Source organism: Camellia sinensis, chromosome 8 (genome assembly GCF_055761805.1).
Source record: "Camellia sinensis isolate YWXY chromosome 8, ASM5576180v1, whole genome shotgun sequence".
Lineage (NCBI taxonomy): Eukaryota > Viridiplantae > Streptophyta > Magnoliopsida > Ericales > Theaceae > Camellia > Camellia sinensis.
The window spans coordinates 18,677,248-18,696,993 of NC_138968.1; the positions used below are offsets into that span (position 1 = coordinate 18,677,248).

The following is a 19,746-nucleotide window of genomic DNA, read 5'->3' on the forward strand; positions in this document are numbered from 1 at the left end:
TTATGGCTATCGACAGGACTCTTTCTAGTATGAAGAACTAGTATAAAGAACTTTAACATAAGAAAGAATAATTGTAACCTATCTGAAAGTAGAGTTTTCTCATTGTTTGTGCCATTCAGGATTTTTACCTCAGAAAAATCTTTGCTTTGGTCATTGTGTTACCTTGCCTTTTTTAAAGTTCTCAATGAGCTTTTCTGCTCCCCACATTCCTAAATGTTACTAATTTAATGTGAAAATCAACTATAACCTTTTGGCATATTTAGTTAGAGGAGAGTTAACTAGGTTATTTGCCTTTTGTTAGGAAAGAATGTAGGTGATAGAAGGTACCCAGGTGATTTGTAGAAACAAGTACAACCTGATGGACACCTTCATTTAAGCAAAAGTTGGAATCCTCAATACCTCATGCGAAGGCCCTACAAAATGGTGGCACTAATAATGGGTAAGAATAGCACCGATGGAAAATCAATTGAGATTGAGATGGTTTGGTTATATACAACGGAGACCAAAAGAGGTAGTAGTGAAGAGATACGATACACTGACGGTAGATGGTAGTGTTAGGGGAAGGGGTAGGCCTAGATTGACGTGGACTAGAGATGCGATACAATGACGGTAGATGGTAGTGTTAGGGGAAGGGGTAAACCTAGATTGACGTGAACTAGTGTAGTAAATAGAGATATGAATCTCTTTAATTTGACTAATGAAATGGCCTTGGAGAGAGTTGAGTAGAGAAGAAGGATTCATGCAGCCGACCCCATTTGATGGGACTTAAGGCTTTGTTTGGTTTTGTTTGGTTATTTTTATTTTTAAGTCACTGGACGCCCCTTCATGTCATTCATTTTGTGGTTGTTGGAAGATATCCTCTACTGCTCTACCTAGGAATTTAATCCTGATATATTGATTGAATCACTGATATGTTTACGTTCAAATGGATGAACTTAAAGTTGATCTCTGCAGCTAAAGTAGACAAATTATCTCTTTGTTCAAATTTTGGCATAGCAGTACTCAGCTTTGGATTTTTGTTGTGCCAATAAATCCCTTGAAAGGTGTGTCTCAAAGGAAACCTACAAAAAGAACCAAGATTTGTTAGATGAAGAAGAAAGCTTTGTGGATCTGTTAATTTGAGACAGTAGAAAGGCATTGTCAATTGGGAATGATCGGATGAGTAGGAGAAAATTTGGAGGACTTGGGATCATGTGACTGTATTGTTTCAAATTTGGAGGATTTGAGGTCTTGACTGCAAGGAGTAACATCATAAAAAATAAATTTCAGTAAAGAGTTCACAGAAATTGCTTATATATTTTATGCTTAAAGATGAGAATTTAAACTTTCTTATGACTCTCAAATCATCCATGTGGAATAAAGAAGCAGTGCTTTTACATCAAGAACTGATATAAATGATATATACTGCACAAAGTAGACATAAACTGATGTGTTTATATACCCCATTGGCATAGAAAGATTCTAGTGGTTTTTGTTTCGTTTCTTTTGTTTTATTTAATGTGAAGGCAAAATGTACCATATTGACTGAAGTTGTTACAAAAGCAATGCCACCAGCATACATTGATGGTATATATATGAGGAATGTATATATATGCTTGAAATATTTTCTTCTAAATCCTCGAAGATATTTTTGAATGTATTTGCCTTCTAAAAGTGCTTTGTTGTTTTCATTTTCTTTGCAACAATTTGCATATGCCCATCAACATTGTCTCTGCAGCATATATAGCTGCCCCATTTCTCAACTTTTGGGACTTCATTGTCTTCCAGATGATCGTAACAGAGAGAGGCTGGATGCCCTTTTTAAACTTGTTTTCAGATATTAATTTGCCATTGGATCAAATTTTCCTCTGGCAATTCGACAACGATGTTATACTATGAAAAGCAATGGTGGTGGGTGGGCATCTTTTGCTCTGACTGCTCTTCTCCTCTCTGGTAATGCAAAAGAAGGAAATGTGAGTTTTTCACTTCTTACAATAACTGAAATTAAATTGTGGGACTAAATACGTCAACAGTTGTCATGACTGCAATCTATTGGGATCAGGGCTCCTTTCTTACTGCAGTTGTTACACTTAAATATGCTGTTGTGAATAATATGAGCAATCTTTGATGGCTGTTGTCTGATTTGAGAGCTTTATCTGTTATGTTTCATGATATATGTGGATGGTAGCAATGAAGTATGTATGTATGTTTGTATATATATATATATATATATATATTATCAGGTGGAATATGGATCTATACAGTTTTTGAAATCTGAATTCCCTCATGCATGGTGGGATTGAGTAGAGTAGGTATGTACAGTTTCTTCCTTTTGGGCGCTCATGCATTTAATTGAACTATGTAAATAATTCTTCAAGAATCTATATCTTGTTGGAAGCTCATTGGACCTTAATTTTGAAAGTATCACTGGTATAGTCATTTTCTTCCTAACTAGCTTAAAATTTGTGTTCATGTACAGTAAGCACTGTTTTAAGTCACAATTTTACTTGAGAGACACAAAATGTGAGTTGAAAAGTTTTTCATTTTTGCAAATAGATTTGAGATTCTGGTTTGAGGTGAGGAGCTCGGGTGGTGATACTCTTGAGCAACAGTTATTCCATGTCTGTTTTGGTATTGGACAAATATATTCATGTTTTTATGACTTTGTGATTCTCTTTTTCTCTGTTTTTAGTAACAAGTTTGTCTGTCTTTTCCCCGTCAGGGCAGTACTCTTCAGATTGGGCATGGCTTCGCCAAGGGTCTTCTCTGTTCCTTTTTGGACAAACTAGTCCTGCTTTCCAACTATGTTTGGTTTGGTTCAGTGCTGTCTTCAAGTAACAGCCTAACACAATTTCATTGCTGCTGCTGGTACAATGGACAGGTTTGCGGTTCTTCCCATGGATGGTTGGCTGATCATGACAGGTTCGCAGCCATAACCCTCTTAAACCCCCATAACTCATCGCCACCATTTCTCTCCCCTCCTTTCTGTGAGTCTTTTGAGAACCTGAAGAATACGATGTGATGGTTACGAGGTATTATCATCTGAACCGTCCTCAAATCCAGATAATTACGAAATTCTGACAATTCTTTGTCCACACATTAATTAGCTTGATCGAAGTGCATTGCATTTCTACTCCATGTATTACTCTGTAGATACGAGCCAATACAATACTCAATAAGTTATTGGGTGGTCTAGGACCAAAAGCAGAGGGTGCTCTAACAGCTAAATAGAGCATGATGATTGGTGGAATCTGACAAGTATTATCATTGATGGCCCCACTGCAGGGGGAAATCTCCCAATCATAATGCAGTAGGAGCACTGCTCTTGGACTAAATTATAAGTTCTCCCAATACTCATGCCATTAAACTGAAAAGAAAATTATCATTAACCATCAACTCAACACCCATACATCATGAGCACCACCAATTGCAACTCCCTCTGCATGTCCACAAATCTGTACAAATTTTGTCGACATCAACACCTTAATCTTATAAAAGGGGGCAAGAAGAGGAGTGAAGACGTGAGAAAGGCATCACAATTGTCGATCACCATTGTGCCAATCCTCCAGCAAGCCTGCCCATTTCAAACCATAGAGAATTTGAGTTGCAACGGAGGAATTGATGAAAAATAAGGGGCACTATGGTAGACAAATGGAGGTGGTTCAACAGAACAGAGAAGGGTGGAGAAGGTAATATTTTTGGTGGATGGGAGGGAGGATGAGGAGGCGGCTGTGGTGATGGTGGGTGAGTGGATGGGTGAGAGAGAGGAGGCAATGGTGTAGGAAGGAGAGCGATACGGTGGTTTGAAAATGATGGTTGATGAAGGTGGTGAGATAAAGGATTAATTAGGTCATTTTATTGTAGTACGAGAGGGTAGAGAGAAATTCCAAACAATAATACCTGATCTCCAAATACAAATCATAAAGCAAAGTATTACTAATAAGATTCAACTGACAATAACAGATGAAGTTCAACTCAGAACACTAAGAGTTACGAATGCATTAAAGCCAACTGTCAATTTTGAGGCTCGAAATTCCTTTCCTTTTTTTTTACAGTCAATTAACATGACCAAACTTTATAATGCACTCTGAAACCAGTTTGTATAATAAGCATATCACTACTATATCCAAGGATGTGCTAGGCATCCTCAGGACGAGCTGTTGAGAAAGTGTGCCAGCGCCTTGTCTGTATCATTGTCATACATGACCAACGCTTCTGCAACGTTGTTCGATGAGAATCCCATTTCTTGCAAGAGGGTAAAGCCATTGACAAATTCCCTAACCTGCCAAGAAAAAAATATAGTTGAATAACAAGTTTTAAATGTCACATCCAAACGGACTAGCGAGTTGGCACATGAAGGAATAAACCATGGTGCAATAGAAAGTCAAAAGACCATCTACTACGACAACCCTGTCACAGCTCAAAAATAACATGTACACAAGGAGCTAAGGAAAAAAGAAATACCTTGGTTGGATTGTCTCCATAATGTGCTACAGCAAGAGGTACAGCCTCTCTGCTGAGACCCGATGCTATGTATTTGCTAACAGGATTTGTGCTGGAGCCCTGCAGTGAAGTGGAACACGGAACTAAATTTCTAAGTGAATGAAAATTAATTAGATATACATAAAACTCGAAAACAAACACAGAGGAAATTCAATTTCCAAAGGAATTCAATTGGGCCTTGTTAAAATATTAACTAGTATATATATACAGATACCCGAATAAACTGTGCACTTCTGCTCTTTTAAGTCTTTAACATTTACGTTAAGTTTGGGTCATGAATTTAGGCAAGGATTTGGAAAGGGAAAGGAAATATGAATAAAATATAAGTTTTTTTTTTTCTCCATTTCCCTACCATTTTCCTTTCTCTTTCCAAATCTCTACCAAAATTGTGGGGTCCTTATTGTATTTTTTTTCTAAACCTTGGGTGATCAGTGTAATTTACCCTTTGATATTCTAACATTTGCACCAGGATAAAGACTTCATGTTATTCTACTTTGGGGAACTTCTTACAGTTAGCTTGCAGAAATATGATTCTGCTTGATCATCCAGCTCTCAATCTACTAGTTATTATAATTAATACAATTTTACTACTCAACCAGATAACAATAAAAGTAAGAAATAGAAATACCCAATCCAAGGACATTGGTGATGGATGCATACGTAAGGACTCTTAGATTGTGTTTGGATCTAAGATTTGAATAGGGATTTGTGGAGAGAGAGGAAAAGGTGAGGGAAAGAAATCTTCTCCTTTCCATTCACAAATCCAAATCCTAATCCTAAATCCTAAATCCTAAATCCAAACACAACCTTAAAGTGGTCACATACCCTATAGCTGAGGGGTTCAAGTATTGGTACAGCGTAATGGGAAAAATTTTAAGCCTATGAAGCATGCAGGTTGTACTCACTATAACAATGATTTGCTCCAGTCTGTACCAGGCAGGCTGTGCACTGATATTGCAATAAAAGTTGAAAATTTAACTTAAAAAGAAAAGAGTGAATTCAACTTGACAAATACATGAGTGCTAGTATTACTATTAACTCCTCTCTTTTTTTTTTCATTTGAAAGAAAAATACTACCTTCTATCATGTTAAGGGGCAAAATTTGTTAACTTTTCCGGTTCAGTTTGGATGTCATTGATTTTAATGCAACTCGGGCACAGTAAAGAGTTATCCATGATAAATCGCTTTATTGCTTTATAACAGAGAACAAAGTCCACAACTATTGATTAAATTTTGATATTGGGGTGATATCTCCCTAGTTCAACTCAGTTTATGCAAAGAAGACAACAACAATATGACAGCTATCAGCAAAGATCATACAATGAAAATTTATAACTGCCTTGAATTTCACTCAGCAATAGAGCACCCAATATGATTAAACTTTACTCCCAACATTCTATGCTCACTCTTCACCTAAACTTTACATGACAAACTAGCTCCCCAAGTCTATCCTAATCAGTAAATATTCCTGATTTAACCTCATTCCTATATTGCCACCTTCTATTAAATCTCATTTCATTTAAAATGACCAACCAACATAAATCATATTAAAAGAATTGAATACATCAAAATCTGTAGAACATAAAACATAAAAAACAGATAAGCACAAACCGAAGAAGACGTTGATTCTGCAGGTTTAGACGAATGGTTTTCTATCCCAATCCTGCTCCAGTTCTGGCTTTCCTTCTCTGCTTCAGCTAGTATCTTCCTTTCAAGTTCGAAGTCAAACTGGAAAGTGCTTCGGGGAATTTCTCCAAGTTGTGGGGACATTTGAGGCTACAAAAGAGAAATTAATAGGTAAACATAATCAAGCAGACACCTTGAAATGTAAATTGATAAATAATAACAAACACTTCCGCCTTTGAACTCATTAGGAATGGAAGCAAATAGAAAAATTAATGAGGATATATTCATGGAAAAAATGGGTAGAAGGTATCAATTGCCTTGTAATCATCATGCCAAGTTAAGCTTAAAATATGCTACGTAAAACATCAAATCAAATAAATAACACATTACCAAATATACAAGTATGTAACGCTAAGCTAATGCATAACTGAACTTGAACCCAACATGGTGACAAGGTTGTCATGTTGAACGTGTTAAGAAGATCACAGCTTGGAGCATAAAGGGTTATAACCTTAGAAACAGAAACATGCTAACATAGCCACATGAGCAATATGTGTCTGATTCGCAATTTCAAAATGATTTGATTTCGAAAACTTGCAATAGAAAATGCTGAGATATCATATCTCAAGAACCTGAAAGATTTCAGATTGCAGCAGAATATAACATTTGTAATTAAGTCATAAAATGGTTTTTGTCCTTAACTTTAAGTAGACCTCTGTCTTCAAGTGTAAAATCTAACCTCTTGTATCCAAGAGCATGTCCTCTAAATCATTCTTCACGACCATCCGTACCAATTAATTCCCTCATAAATGTCTCCCAGGTGAAAGCCCTAGCTTGGACACTAGACACCAAATAATTTTGGCACTAGGTGGTTCGATCTACATGGACATTCTTATCTGACATGATCAGTAATCAATATTAGTTGGGTCCCTGTATGAAAGAATTATTGCTATTGGTCTTTTCCTCCTCAGCTACTGGAGAGTGATTAAGAAAGAGAACTCATCAGATATAATTCTTTCTAGAGAACGAAGAATCGTTGAGATGTAGATTCAAAACCACCTCCCAAGCAACAGAGTGCAGAGTCTTTGGCGATGCCCCCTCACTGATACTACATGGATTGCTTCTTCTGCCCCTTGGTGACACCACATTATCTGAACTAGGCTTTTGCATGATGACGATTTGCTACATACACTATCATTGGGTACCTATGAGAACCCAAACCAACTTACAACTTCTTCATAAGGTTTTTTTTTTTTTTAGGAGGAGAGACGCATACAGGGCAGATCAAGGGCCTAGTTATTATCTAATCAGAGAATTGAATTCCAACTCATGCGTATTTCGCCCCACGGACATAAAACCAGTTGCACACAACATCTGGATTTCAAACAATGGGGCCTGACTTAGAAGCTCATAGAAGAATATATATATATATATATATATTTACTGAATTGATCAAGATTCAAGAGATATGTTCTAGCTCAAAATGATAATGACCAGATCACTTTGATCATCAATATGAATCAGAATCAGCAAATACTTGAAGACACCTAAATCAACATCACAAAGTAATCAAGCTCTATGAAATTAATATAAACGATTAATTCACATGTGCAAACACCATGAAAAGGTATAATCAAGTCATATCAGCAGCTACTGTAAACAAATTACGGCAATACAAGTACAAAATCTAGTAACTTACGGGTGGTGTAATGCGATATTCCGGTTTTATAGCAACCCTAATCCCTAATCCAGCTGCAAATTTTTAGAAACAAAAATATTAGAATACAAAAAGGCAATCTTAGCATCAAATAGAATTTTTTCATACATGCATTTGCCAAACTGTTTAAGATCCTTTGCAATAGATGAAAAAGAAGAGAAACAATTGTTGTTTGTCATCTAAAAAAAAAAAGAGAGCAAATAATCGTGTTTTCTCACACTACGATGATTTTTTTCTCTCTTTATATTTTGATAGAAAATCTAGGTATTATAAAAAATACATAACGAATCAATTTCGTTTCTTAACCAATCTCACCATGTTTTGTGACCAATGAAACTGATATACTAATAAAAAATAAAAAGTTGTCTTTCTCTCAATTTCTCAGCTAATTTGTAAACGAATCACGAGGAAGTTCTCTTTCTCATCAGTTAATCAAAAGTTTTCCAAACAAAATTCCCACGTTTTCTCTGCAACCAAACAAATCATATATACACACAAATAAAAATAGTATAGTAGAGAGAGAGAGAGAGAGAGAGAGACTTACAAGAAGAAGAAGAAGAAGATGGAGAATTGTGATGAAAGGAAGAGGCATGGCCGGGGGGAGCGTTGACGGAGGAGCGGCCGGTTTGTCCGACCCTAGGGTAGAGGGACGATGGTCCGTACATCGGATGGCTTGATGATGATGATGAAGTTGTTGGCCTGTAAATCGGGATCTGCGAATCGTATGGTGGATTTGCTCTGTTCCTGAAATCGTAGTCCATGTTCTTGATCGCAGAAGAAGAAAAAGAAGCAAAGCAAATCGACTTGCTTTGTTGTGGTACAATTTTAGGGACTGTTTGTTTGTAAAAGTCCACTGCGAGTTTAAAATGGCTAATTTTATTTTATGTTCAATTCCTTGAAATTCTCATTGGTGGTGTTTGGGAAGTAAGTTCCCAAATTTTTTTCTCATTTTTTTTACTAAAAGACAAAAGTTTTGCAAAACCAAAAAAAACACATCCAAACAAAATATCACATCCAACCCCATAATCATTTCACTTTTTCTCTCACAAACATCACATTCAACCACATAAAAACCCAAATATCTTCCCAAACACTAAAAATTTTTTATCTCATAAAAACCTACATCTACTAAAATCTACATAAAAACTCACTTCCCAAACACCATCATTGTCTTGTAAAATACTCCGTCTTTTAACTTTCCCACTAATAAACTTCACTCGACCTCGTCTGTCAATAAGTTTTTATTTTTTTAATTACAATTGTAGTTGTACGGGGAGGAAATAATTCTCCTCGTATAATCCTGTTGACCAGGTCTACGTTCCTTCGTACGACGTCGTTTTATCACCTGAAAACACAAACGTGAGCTAGCCGGCGGGTGTGTGCCGGAAACCTCTCCGATACCTAAGTCAGTAAGCTTGACAAATAGACAAAGTTTTATGCTCTCAGAAAGAATTGTGTTCAATTACCTCCTTCAATGGTGGTGCTTGTGAGCTTTTATAGGTTTCGAATGGCATAATCCTAGTAGGACTTTTATTTCTCCATGCAAAGTCCTCCTAGGATTCATATTCCTAAGGATAATGCTTATCCTTTTACACCCTCCCCCACTGCTTAAACCAAGTGGGATGGTTTTTACCACGGCCGAACTTCTATGTGACCGAAATAACACTGGCTATGCTGAGCCACAGAGTAGGCCGAACTATCCTTAGTTCGGTTTTCTCCCGCTTAACCATGGTATGCTGAGACCAAGCTTCTGAGTAGCAAGCTCCGACCGATCTAACAATAATGCACCGCAACCGGACTAACTTTGAGACCGGACTAACATCAAGTTACCTCCAGACCGGAGTAGCTTTACACCATCTTGGGCAGAAGCAATTACCCCTCTCCTAACCGGAGTAACCATACCTCTCCTGGGCCGGTGTAACTATGCTTCTTTTGGGCCGGAATATCATTACGGCCTTTTACTGTGTCCTTCACACTTTGGGCCATAAAGTCCGTCTTACAGCTCGGTTCAATTCTCTCCAAAAATTACCCTCTCAATTGCCCCTTAATTCCATCTGCACAGCGTGATTGGGATTACCAATCTACCAACCGAGCTGAAGTTTAATAAGCCTTTCCGGCCGAGCTAAAAACCCTTTAGCTTCTCCAGCCGAGCTAATTTTACGTCGGGCTTCACTCTGTCCGGTCAAAACGTCTCTTCAATCACAGCGACTGTAACGCTTCCCCTTCCAATGACACGTGGCAGATTCTGATAGGCTGAGGACGGCTGTCACGCCGTCTTTCGTACTTCGTGAATTTTGAACAGTCCCGCCCAAATTTTGGGCTTTCTAACAAAAACACTCCCTGAGGCTAGGTCCCTTCACTTTTGCCATTTCTTCATCTTCTCTCTCTGTGTTCTTGTTGTTCGTGTTCTTTCTTTACTACAACAGTTTTCATCTTCAATCCCTTCTTCTTTAATCTGGTAAGCAAATCCACTTTCCCTTCATGTTTTTGCTTTTACATTTGTTTTATGCAACTGTATATCTTGTTTTGTATGTTTTTTGCAAACACTTTCTTCCATTTGTTGCTTTTGCTTCTGTATTTTTATGAAAAAAAACCAGTAGAACTTCACATGAGTATGAACTATTATGTAGAAAACCAGTCTTAGATCCAAAATCACATAGCAACCGAACTAGGATACTGTTTGTCCAATATCGGTAGATCACCGTAGTTAATAACCGAACTTAGAACTTGAAAGTCTCAAACAGTCACCAACGCATGACTAACTTTAGCCGAAATAAGATCACCGAGTTTCGAACATATCAAATTAGGAACCTCGGTTTTCAACCGAACTAAGCTTCTGGGGCCAAGCCAGCTTTCTTAGTTTCTAAACCGAACTCAAAAAGCTGCCCCTAGAGGCTTAACCGAAATAACTTTATTCACACTACAACCGATTTAGTCCTTGGGGCTAAACCAGCTTTCTTAGTTTTTTAGACCGAACTCAGAAAGCTGCCCCTAGACGCTAAACCGGTCTACCGAGCAAACTGCCCAAACCGAGCTACCAAACCTTTTGATGAACCGAGATAGAACCAGTTTTTGAGGCCGAAGTAGGGCTCTTATACCTTGCTTTTAAATTGTAGCACGGTCCATTGATCAGTGCTTTAACCCCCTCTGTTTTTTACTTTGCAGACTTAGGTTACCCAGGCACTCCTGCGTGCGCTCAACCGAGCTACTGAGCACGATTTTTGCACCGATATAAATTATACGTAAATTATTCATCAGATGGGCAAGTATAGGTATCTAGTTGAGACCCCTGGTGGCATGGCCGAATTTAGGAAAGATTACCAAATTCCTGATGACGTCCATCTGACGTTGGCCAAAAAAGATGTTATTCCTTGGGAAAATGAAGGCTTCGTCCCTTTTACCCTTCAATCCATAATAGAAACCGGACTGCGGTTTCCTGTCCAACCGTTGATCTGCGAATTTCTTAGGCAGACTAGATTATGCCCCACCCAATTGTCCACCAATACATATCGCATCATAATGGGAATAGCCGCACTGAACCACCAAACCGGACTGAACCTCGGCCTGGCCGAAATTTTCCATCAATACTCCATCGGCTCGAAAGATGCTGGGTGGGTCTATTACCTTAGGATTCGCCGCCGCCGAGAGAAGATAGTTAAACACACACCGGACAAAGATCTTAACGACGATGATTTTTTCTGGGTCTCTGGGAACTTTGAGGATTTTCAAGCCCAAATTCCTGGCCGACCTATAAATTGAAAAAAGGGAGAGCCCGGTAATTTAACTTCGGTCTTCTTCCTTGTATGTTATTTTGGTTTTTTTAGTCTATTAGCCGAACTAACACTTCTCTTTTTGCAGATTTCGCCCACCTCCGTTCCCTATACAACTATCCCAACCTTGCGATTTTGCGAGCCGCACTACAGTGTAAAGAAAGGAGTTGGGCCAAACTTTTAAACTTTGAACCGACCTACCGATATAGCGGTCGTCGGAAGGCTCGAGTGACCAATTTCCTTCTCGAGGAAGCACCAGAACCGGACCCAACCTTACCCGAAATACAACTTGTCCCATTAACTGCTGAAGAAGAGATGGCAAAGAAAATCAAAGTTAGGGCCCTTCTGATCGCAACAACCAGGGCCGAAGTACCACCAACTATTGAGGCGCAGCCTGCCGTTGTGGCCCTCCCTTCTCAACGGCCTTCTTCATCTCGCCCTTCCAAACGCGCCCGATCTACATCGACCGAACAGCAACTTGTCGATGAGGTTGAATCCGTCCCCCAAAGTCCTTAACCTTCCCCCCAACCGGAGCAAACCGACCGAGCTGAATCTCCGAAGTGGGCTCCGCCGCTGACCTTCAACGACCGAGACATCAAAGCTACTGACTCGGTCGTGGCTGAAAAAGATCACCAATTGGCCTTTAATCTGGCCAAAAGTGTGTGCCTCCCCAAGGACATGGAGCACCACTTAAAGCAATTGAACACCGAAATGAAGTCAATTCGGTCTGCATCCAAGTCCATGATTTTGGTAAGTAACTCTGTCCATTTTTTCTTGTTTGAATTTTCCAACTTTTACTTCGGCTTAAGAGAAGTCTTTGTTTTGTCAGGCCTTACAGAAGAACAACATCACTTACAAGAAAGTCCAAGAACTCCGAAAAACCACAAGGCAAGCAATGGCGGAAGCCGAGGCAAAGGCGGCCGAACTAGAGGAGGCCGAAAAGAGAATGGCCGAGCTACAAGCGGAGAACGGCCGTCTTGCCGATCTGGTTAGTTCGGCGGAGGCAGAAAGGCAGAAAGCGGCCATTGCTATGAAGGACAAATATCTGCGGGAGTTGGTGAAGCTTGAGAAGAGAAAAGACACCGAAATAAGCGAACTAAAAAAGAGCGTGGAGGCTGCCGAAAAGGAGGGGTACAAGCGAGGTTACAAGGAGGCAGAAGACGCCTATGTCAAACAATGCGACGCCGCCAAGGAGCTGTTTTTCAAGTGCGGCTGGAGGGCGGCTGTGGAGAAGCTCGGTCATGATCAACAGACCGAGGTCTTCGACCCTCCAGCTTACTTTATACCGAAGTCCCTTGCGGAGTATGCAAACGCCTTGCAACAAGAGTTTCTGGAGGACTCAGACTCTGATAACTCCTTTGCTCCAGAAGACATTCCGGTTGTAAGTGCAGACCCGTCACTTCGGTTGGAGCCCATGGTGGATGACCTACCTATCGAACAGCCAAATGAAACCGTGGTTCCAACCGAAAGCATTCTGGCAACCGAGAGTGAACTTCCTCTTGCAACCGGTCTCCAAGTTGTTGGTGACGCGGCTTTTGACGCCGAAATTGAAGAACTTTTTTCCTGATTGTGTATTTTTTCTTTGTTGCTTTTTGCCGTTGTAACCGAACTATGAACATCCTTTGTAATAGTTTTAATGAATGAAAAATCTTGCTTCAACTTTCGTTCCGATTCTGATGGGTATGCCTGTACTTTGTAATGCTTCAGTTACTCCAACTGTTATTTCGGTTTTAGATGGTTTAAACTATACTTGCCAGCCAACCACTCCTTAGCCGATATGCTTACTTCGGCTGAGGAGTACCAAGTGTTGGTTTATTCCAGCCAACCACTCTTCAGTCATGCACTTACTTCGGCTGAAGAGTAACAAGAGTTGGTTTATTCCAGCCAACCACTCCTTAGCCGATATGCTTACTTCGGCTGAGGAGTACCAAGTGTTGGTTTATTCCAACCAACCACTCTTCAGTCATGCACTTACTTCGGCTGAAGAGTAACAAGAGTTGGTTTATTCCAGCCAACCACTCTTCAGTCTTGCACTTACTTCGGCTGAAGAGTAACAAGAGTTGGTTTATTCCAGCCAACCACTCTTCAGCCTTACCCTTACTTCGGCTGAAGAGTAACAAGAGTTGGTTTATTCCAGCCAACCACTCTTCAGCCATACACTTACTTCGGCTGAAGAGTAACAAGTGTTGGTTTATTCCAGCCAACCACTCTTCAGCCTTACCCTTACTTCGGCTGAAGAGTAACAAGAGTTGGTTTATTCCAGCCAACCACTCTTCAGCCATACACTTACTTCGGCTGAAGAGTAACAAGTGTTGGTTTATTCCAGCCAACCACTCTTCAGCCTTACCCTTACTTCGGCTGAAGAGTAACAAGAGTTGGTTTATTCCAGCCAACCACTCTTCAGCCTTACCCTTACTTCGGCTGAAGAGTAACAAGAGTTGGTTTATTCCAGCCAACCACTCTTCAGCCATACACTTACTTCGGCTGAAGAGTAACAAGTGTTGGTTTATTCCAGCCAACCACTCTTCAGCCATACACTTACTTTGGCTGAAGAGTAACAAGTGTTGGTTTATTCCAGCCAACCTCTAAGTTAGTTTTTCCAGCTAACTTAGAATAAAATGCCTGCATCAAACCTAATCTATACTAAGGCTAACTCTTACAAAAAATAACTTGTGCTGAAAAAGAATTGTTTGTTTTATTGAAGGAAAAAGAAATTACATATGTTTGAAGAAGAAAAGCTAAAAGTAAAATAACTTGAGATTGGCTGTATTCCATGGCCTAGGGATTGCCTTGCCATCCTTGTCTTCTAGGTGGTATGCCCCTTTGCCTGCTAACCCAACCACCTTATAAGGACCTTCCCAATTTGGGCCTAACTTGCCGTCTCCTGGGATCAGGGTGTTTCCCATTACTTTGCGTAGTACCCAATCCCCAATCTTGAATTGTCTTGGATGCACCTTTTTGCTGTATTTTCTGATTAACTCTCGTTGGTATGAGGCGATGTGGACTAGTGCTCTTTCTCTTCTTTCTTCTGCAAGGTCGAGTTGTAAGGCTATGGCTTCTCCATTTAAGTCTGGATCAAAGTTTTCGCTTCGAATTGTGGGGAGGCCAACTTCTAGTGGGATCACTGCTTCCATTCCATAGGCTAAGGAGAATGGTGTTTCTCCAGTTGATCGCCAAGGTGTGGTGCGGTAAGCCCATAAGACATGAGGAAGTTCATCTGCCCACTTGCCTTTTGCTTTCTCTAGCCTTTTCTTTAGTCCATCCAAGACGACTTTATTTGATGCTTCAGCTTGCCCATTTGCTTGAGGATATGCCGGTGTGGAATTGTAGAACTCTATCTTGTACTCTTCACAAAAGCTTCTGAAGATTCTGCCGTCGAACTGAGTACCATTGTCTGAGATTAGTGCTTTTGGTATGCCAAATCGAGTGATGATATTCTGCCAAACAAACTTCTTCACATCTTTCTCTTTGATTGATGCCAACGCTTCTGCTTCCACCCACTTTGTGAAGTAGTCTGTTGCTGCGAGAAAGAACTTCCTGCCCCCGGGCGCTGTTGGAAGTGGTCCTACTATATCCAAGCCCCACATTGCGAAAGGTCATGGGCTAGTTAATGGTAGGAGTTCTCTTGCTGGTTGATGTATTTGGTGCGCGAATTTTTGGCATTTCTCACACTTCTTCACATATTTTTCTGAGTCTGCTTGCATATATGGCCACCAATATCCTTGTGAAATAGCCCTGTAAGCGAGCGACATTCCCCCTTGACGACTTCCACACACCCCTTCGTGTATTTCGAACAAGAATGCTTCTACTTTGCTGGGATGAACGCACTTGAGGTAAGGCCCAGAGAATGACTTCTTGTATAATGCTGAGGATGGAGATAGCCAAAATCGCTGCGACTTTGCCCTTATTTTGTTGGCTTCTTTTTTCTCTTCTGGTAGGATGCCGTCTTTCAGGAACAGGATGATGGGATCCATCCAAGAAGGGCCTAATTCTGTGCAACATACTTCTTCTGCTTCGGGGTCTTCTATGCTTGGTCTTGGTAAGAAGTCGATGAGTAATGGATGAGGGATTGATGTGTCTGCCATTGAGGCCAGGCCTGCCAGTTCGTCCGCTCGGCAGTTTTCCTCCCTGCCAATTTGTTCTATCCTTACCACATCAAACTTCTTGATCTCTGTTCTGACTAACTCTTGGTACTTGGCCATTCTGTCATCCTTTGCTTCGTATTCGCCAGAAATTTGGTTTACCACCAGCAGAGAGTCACTGTATACCATTAGTTCGGTTGCTTCCATGAAGTGTGCTGACTTGAGTCCTGCGAGAAGCGCCTCATACTCCGCTTCATTGTTGGATACTGGGAAGCCAAGGTTGATTGCTTGCTCTATAACCAGGCCGTCTGGAGAGATGAGGACTATACCAAGCCTTGCACCATGTCGGTTGGATGCTCCATCCACAAAGAGCTTCCACATCTCTCCAACGAATAGTTTCCAGCAAGTGGAAGGATCAGATGATGTCGTGAGGTCAAGAATGGTGTTTTCTTCAAGGTCCATGTTGGCTGTCTGTCCTTTGTCCTCTGTTTGAACTGCTGGTGAGCCTTTGTTTGTCTCTCCCTTGTTGTCCTTAGTATGGTCTGCCTTGGTGCTTGATTGACTACCTTCCACTAGGGGTTGCGCTATTCCGGCGTCAACTTCCGTCCCTAGTTCGGTTGTGTCAGTTAGGTCGACTGGGCAGATATGATGACTTCCAGGAGTAAACTCTGCGACGAAGTCTGCCAAAGATTGGGCTTTTATTGCGGTCTTGGGTTGGAACTTGATGTCGAATTGTCCCAACTCTACTGCCCATTTCAAAATTTGCCCGCTAAAGTTCGCCCTTTCAAACAGAGCTTTTAGTGGAAAGGCCGTGAGGACGACTATGGTGTGGGCGTGAAAGTAGTGCGCCAATTTTCTGGATGCCATCATTAATGCTAATGCTAGTTTTTCCAAGGGCAAGTACCTTGTTTCGGCTCCCAACAATGTCTTGCTGACATAAAAGATGGGCAAGTGTTGTATTCCTTCTGCACGAACCAACACTGCGCTGACTGCGTGCTGAGAGACTGCCAGGTACAAAAAGAGTTCTTCACCAGGTACTGGAGTAACAAGTAGTGGTGGGGAAGACATGTACTCCTTCAAGCTTTCCAGAGCTCGGTCGCATTCTTCATCCCACTCAAACTTAGCCTTTAAAGCTTGGGAGAATGGTCGTAGTCTGTCTGATGACCTGCTTATGAACCGGTTGAGCGCAGCTGCCATACCAGTGAGATGCTGCACTTCTTTGACTGAGTTTGGTCTCTCTAACTCCTGGATTGCTTTGATCTGAGAGGGGTCTGCTTCTATACCTCGGTTGGTCACCAGGAAGCCCAAGAATTTGCCAGATCCAACTCCGAATGCGCATTTGGACGCATTGAGGCGCAACTTGTGTTTCTTCAGGATCTGGAACATCTCGCCTAGATCTTTAAGATGGTCATTCTCATCCTTGCTTTTGACCACCATGTCGTCGATGTAAGCCTCCATTGTTTTGCCTAACGATGGTTCAAACATCTTGGTGACCATCCGTTGGAATGTTGCCCCTGCGTTCTTTAGGCCAAAGGGCATGACCTTGTAGCAATATAACCCCCTTGGTGTTGTGAAGGATGTGACCTCCTGGTCTGGTTCATGCATGGCGATCTGGTGGTAGCCTCTGTATGCATCCAGAAAGCTAAGTCGGTTATGCCCTGCCGTTAGGTCCACCAGTTGATCTATCCTTGGTAGAGGAAAGCTATCTTTTGGGCACGCCTTGTTGACTGTTTTGTAGTCGACGCAGACACGCCATTTACCATTCTTTTTTGGCACTACGACTGTGTTGGAGATCCATCTTGGGTAGTGCACTTCCCTTATTGCTCCTGCCTCCAGCAGGTTGCCTACCTCTTCTGCCACTATTTCGGCGTGGTGGAGTGCCGATCTGCGTGTGCTTTGAATGACAGGTCTGGCGGATGGGTGGATATTGAGTTGGTGACTGATGAAGTTTGGATCAATGCCTGGCATGTCGTAAGGTGTCCAGGCAAACACTTCGATATTAGAGGTCAAGAATTCCAAGACCTCTAATCTCTCAATGCTGGACAACGATGAGCCAAGCAAGAAGAACTTGTCCGGGTTCTTCTCATCTATTTTTACCTCCACCAAGTCCTCCACCGCTTTCTGATCAGCCTCTTTGCCGACGTCCGCGAATAGTTCATTACTCTCTGGTTCTTCCACCGAATAAACGTATCCTTTGGCAGCTCGGCTTCCATTCGTTGTGGCAAAGCATTGTTTTGACATGATCTGATCGCCATAGACTTCTTCAATTATGCCGGTGTCATTGGGGAACCGCATTACCTGATGGTATGATGACGCTACCGAACGCATGGCATGCAGCCATGTTCTGCCCAAGATGATGTTGTATGTGGAGGGGACCTTCAATACCCAGAACTCCACTTGTTTTGTTACACTCCCTGCTCTGACTGGAAGAATTATTTTGCCGACAGGCCACTCTAGCATGGAGTTGAATCCAATCAGGGGAGAAACTGCAGGCGCCAAGTCTTTGTCTTGCAGCTTCAGTTGTTTAAATGTGTCGTAGTACATGATCTCACATGAACTACCCTGGTCAATCAGAATCCGCTTGACATCAAAATCTTTGACTCGGAGAGTGACAACCAGAGCATCATTGTGAGGACAGTATATTCGATCCAGGTCCTTATCTGAAAAAGACATGACGTTTGTTGCCTCTGTTTTCCCCTTCTTGATGGCAGGTTGGGCACTTAATACTTCCCTAAAGTGCTCAGCCTTCTTAATTGAACCTCTGAGCTCGCATACGCGCTCAGGTTCAAAAACTCCATGAATTACATTGATAATGCCTTGAGGTGGTGCATCGATTGGCATTCTGTTGGGATGGTCATTATGATCTTGGGGGGCCGGTTGCGCTCCTCCTTCAATGTATTTGTCCAAGTGGCCTGCTGCCACCAATTCTTCCAAGTGCTGTCTCAGTGGCGTGCAATTCTCAGTTCGGTGCCCCTTTTCTTTGTGGAAGGTGCACCGTGATCTGTCGTCGTAATTTTTCTGAGCTTCCCCTAGCTTGGCCGGCCACTTGACAAAAGGCTCGTCTTTTATTTCGCTCAGAATCCGATATATTGGTTTTTTGAACACCGTTGTTATGGCAGTGCGGATTCTCAACCATCTTTTGTCTGGGTCTTCTCCGTTATCTCGTCTGCCACGCCCGTTTCTATTCTGCCGATCTACTGCATTGACCTTTGCTGAGGTCTTCTTTTCTGGTACTATGGTTGTACTAGATTTTGCTTTTGCACGTGCGCCATCCTCTTCTACCATGATGTGCTGATGCACTCTTTCCATCAGGGCCTCCATGGTGAGGGGTGGCGTCATGGTAATCGAATCCCTTAGTCTGTTCCCTACTTGTAAGCCTCTTTTATATTGCGCAATGGCTAGATTGGTGGGGCAGTCTCCAATCTGGTTGAATGTCTCCCAGTAGCGACTGTTGTAAGATCTGAGGGTCTCTTTTTCACCCATGTCGATGGAGAGTAACTGGTCTATCTCCCCCGGTGTTTTAGTATTTGTCCAAAACCTCGTTACGAACGCTTCTGCCAATTGGGCCCAGGAGGCTATGCTGCCCTCTGGGAGCTTTTCGAACCAAGTCAAGCCTAGGTCGCCAAGACTTGACGGGAAGAGTATGCACATTAAGGCCTCGTTTCGCCTGTACACAGCCATGACTTGGCGAAAGTGGCTCAGGTGTGAATACAGGTCCGTCTTCCCTTCATATGTATTGAATTTCGGCTGAAGGAAGCCTGATGGTAGGGGCGCGTTTTCGATCGCTGGGACAAACGGCGAAGTCTGTAGTCTTGCCAATGCCTTGTCCGTTGGTTCGTAGGCCGGTCGCGGTATTGGCATTCCAACCTCGACGCTTCCATGCATCCGAGGAGCCAACCGTTGTAAGGCCGAAACTCGGTGTGGATCCCTTGCCCTGGCATCCTCCTTGCATCGTGCTTTTTCTTCGAGTACGGTTCGTAAGTCGGATGACCTGAGCAGCTCTGTTTGTCTAGATCTGGTTTGGTGTGAATGTGAAGGCCAATACGTGCTTCCTTCAGTGTATGATCTT

General features: G+C 41.8%; 1 protein-coding gene and 1 long non-coding RNA gene across 2 annotated transcripts; one reads left to right on the plus strand and one right to left on the minus strand.

Moving 5' to 3' along the window:
- The first annotated feature begins 1,717 nt into the window (after positions 1-1,717).
- LOC145796838 (uncharacterized) lies at positions 1,718-3,117 on the plus strand. The gene is made up of 2 exons (XR_014337417.1): positions 1,718-1,952; positions 2,702-3,117. It is a non-coding gene; the product is annotated as an uncharacterized LOC145796838 (long non-coding RNA).
- Positions 3,118-3,885: 768 nt separating this feature from the next.
- Positions 3,886-8,735, minus strand: LOC114288132 (Ubiquitin-associated/translation elongation factor EF1B protein). The gene is made up of 5 exons (XM_028231613.2): positions 8,370-8,735; positions 7,808-7,860; positions 6,094-6,258; positions 4,444-4,542; positions 3,886-4,261 (listed from the first exon to the last, which is right to left on the minus strand). Exons 1-5 carry the CDS (start codon positions 8,584-8,586, stop codon positions 4,127-4,129), a joined length of 669 nt encoding a protein of 222 aa, XP_028087414.2. The 5' UTR covers positions 8,587-8,735; the 3' UTR covers positions 3,886-4,126.
- Between the last annotated feature and the right edge of the window lie 11,011 nt (positions 8,736-19,746).

Bases quoted from the DNA above. Each gene is read 5' to 3' on its own strand.
- LOC114288132 (XM_028231613.2), bottom strand. From the start codon at position 8,586: ATGGACTACGATTTCAGGAACAGAGCAAATCCACCATACGATTCGCAG. The intron at 6,259-7,807 runs GTAAGTTACTAG...TCTCTTTTGTAG, and splicing joins AATATCGCATTACACCACCC to CCTCAAATGTCCCCACAACT. The intron at 4,262-4,443 runs GTATTTCTTTTT...TTTTCTTGGCAG, and splicing joins ATGGAGACAATCCAACCAAG to GTTAGGGAATTTGTCAATGG.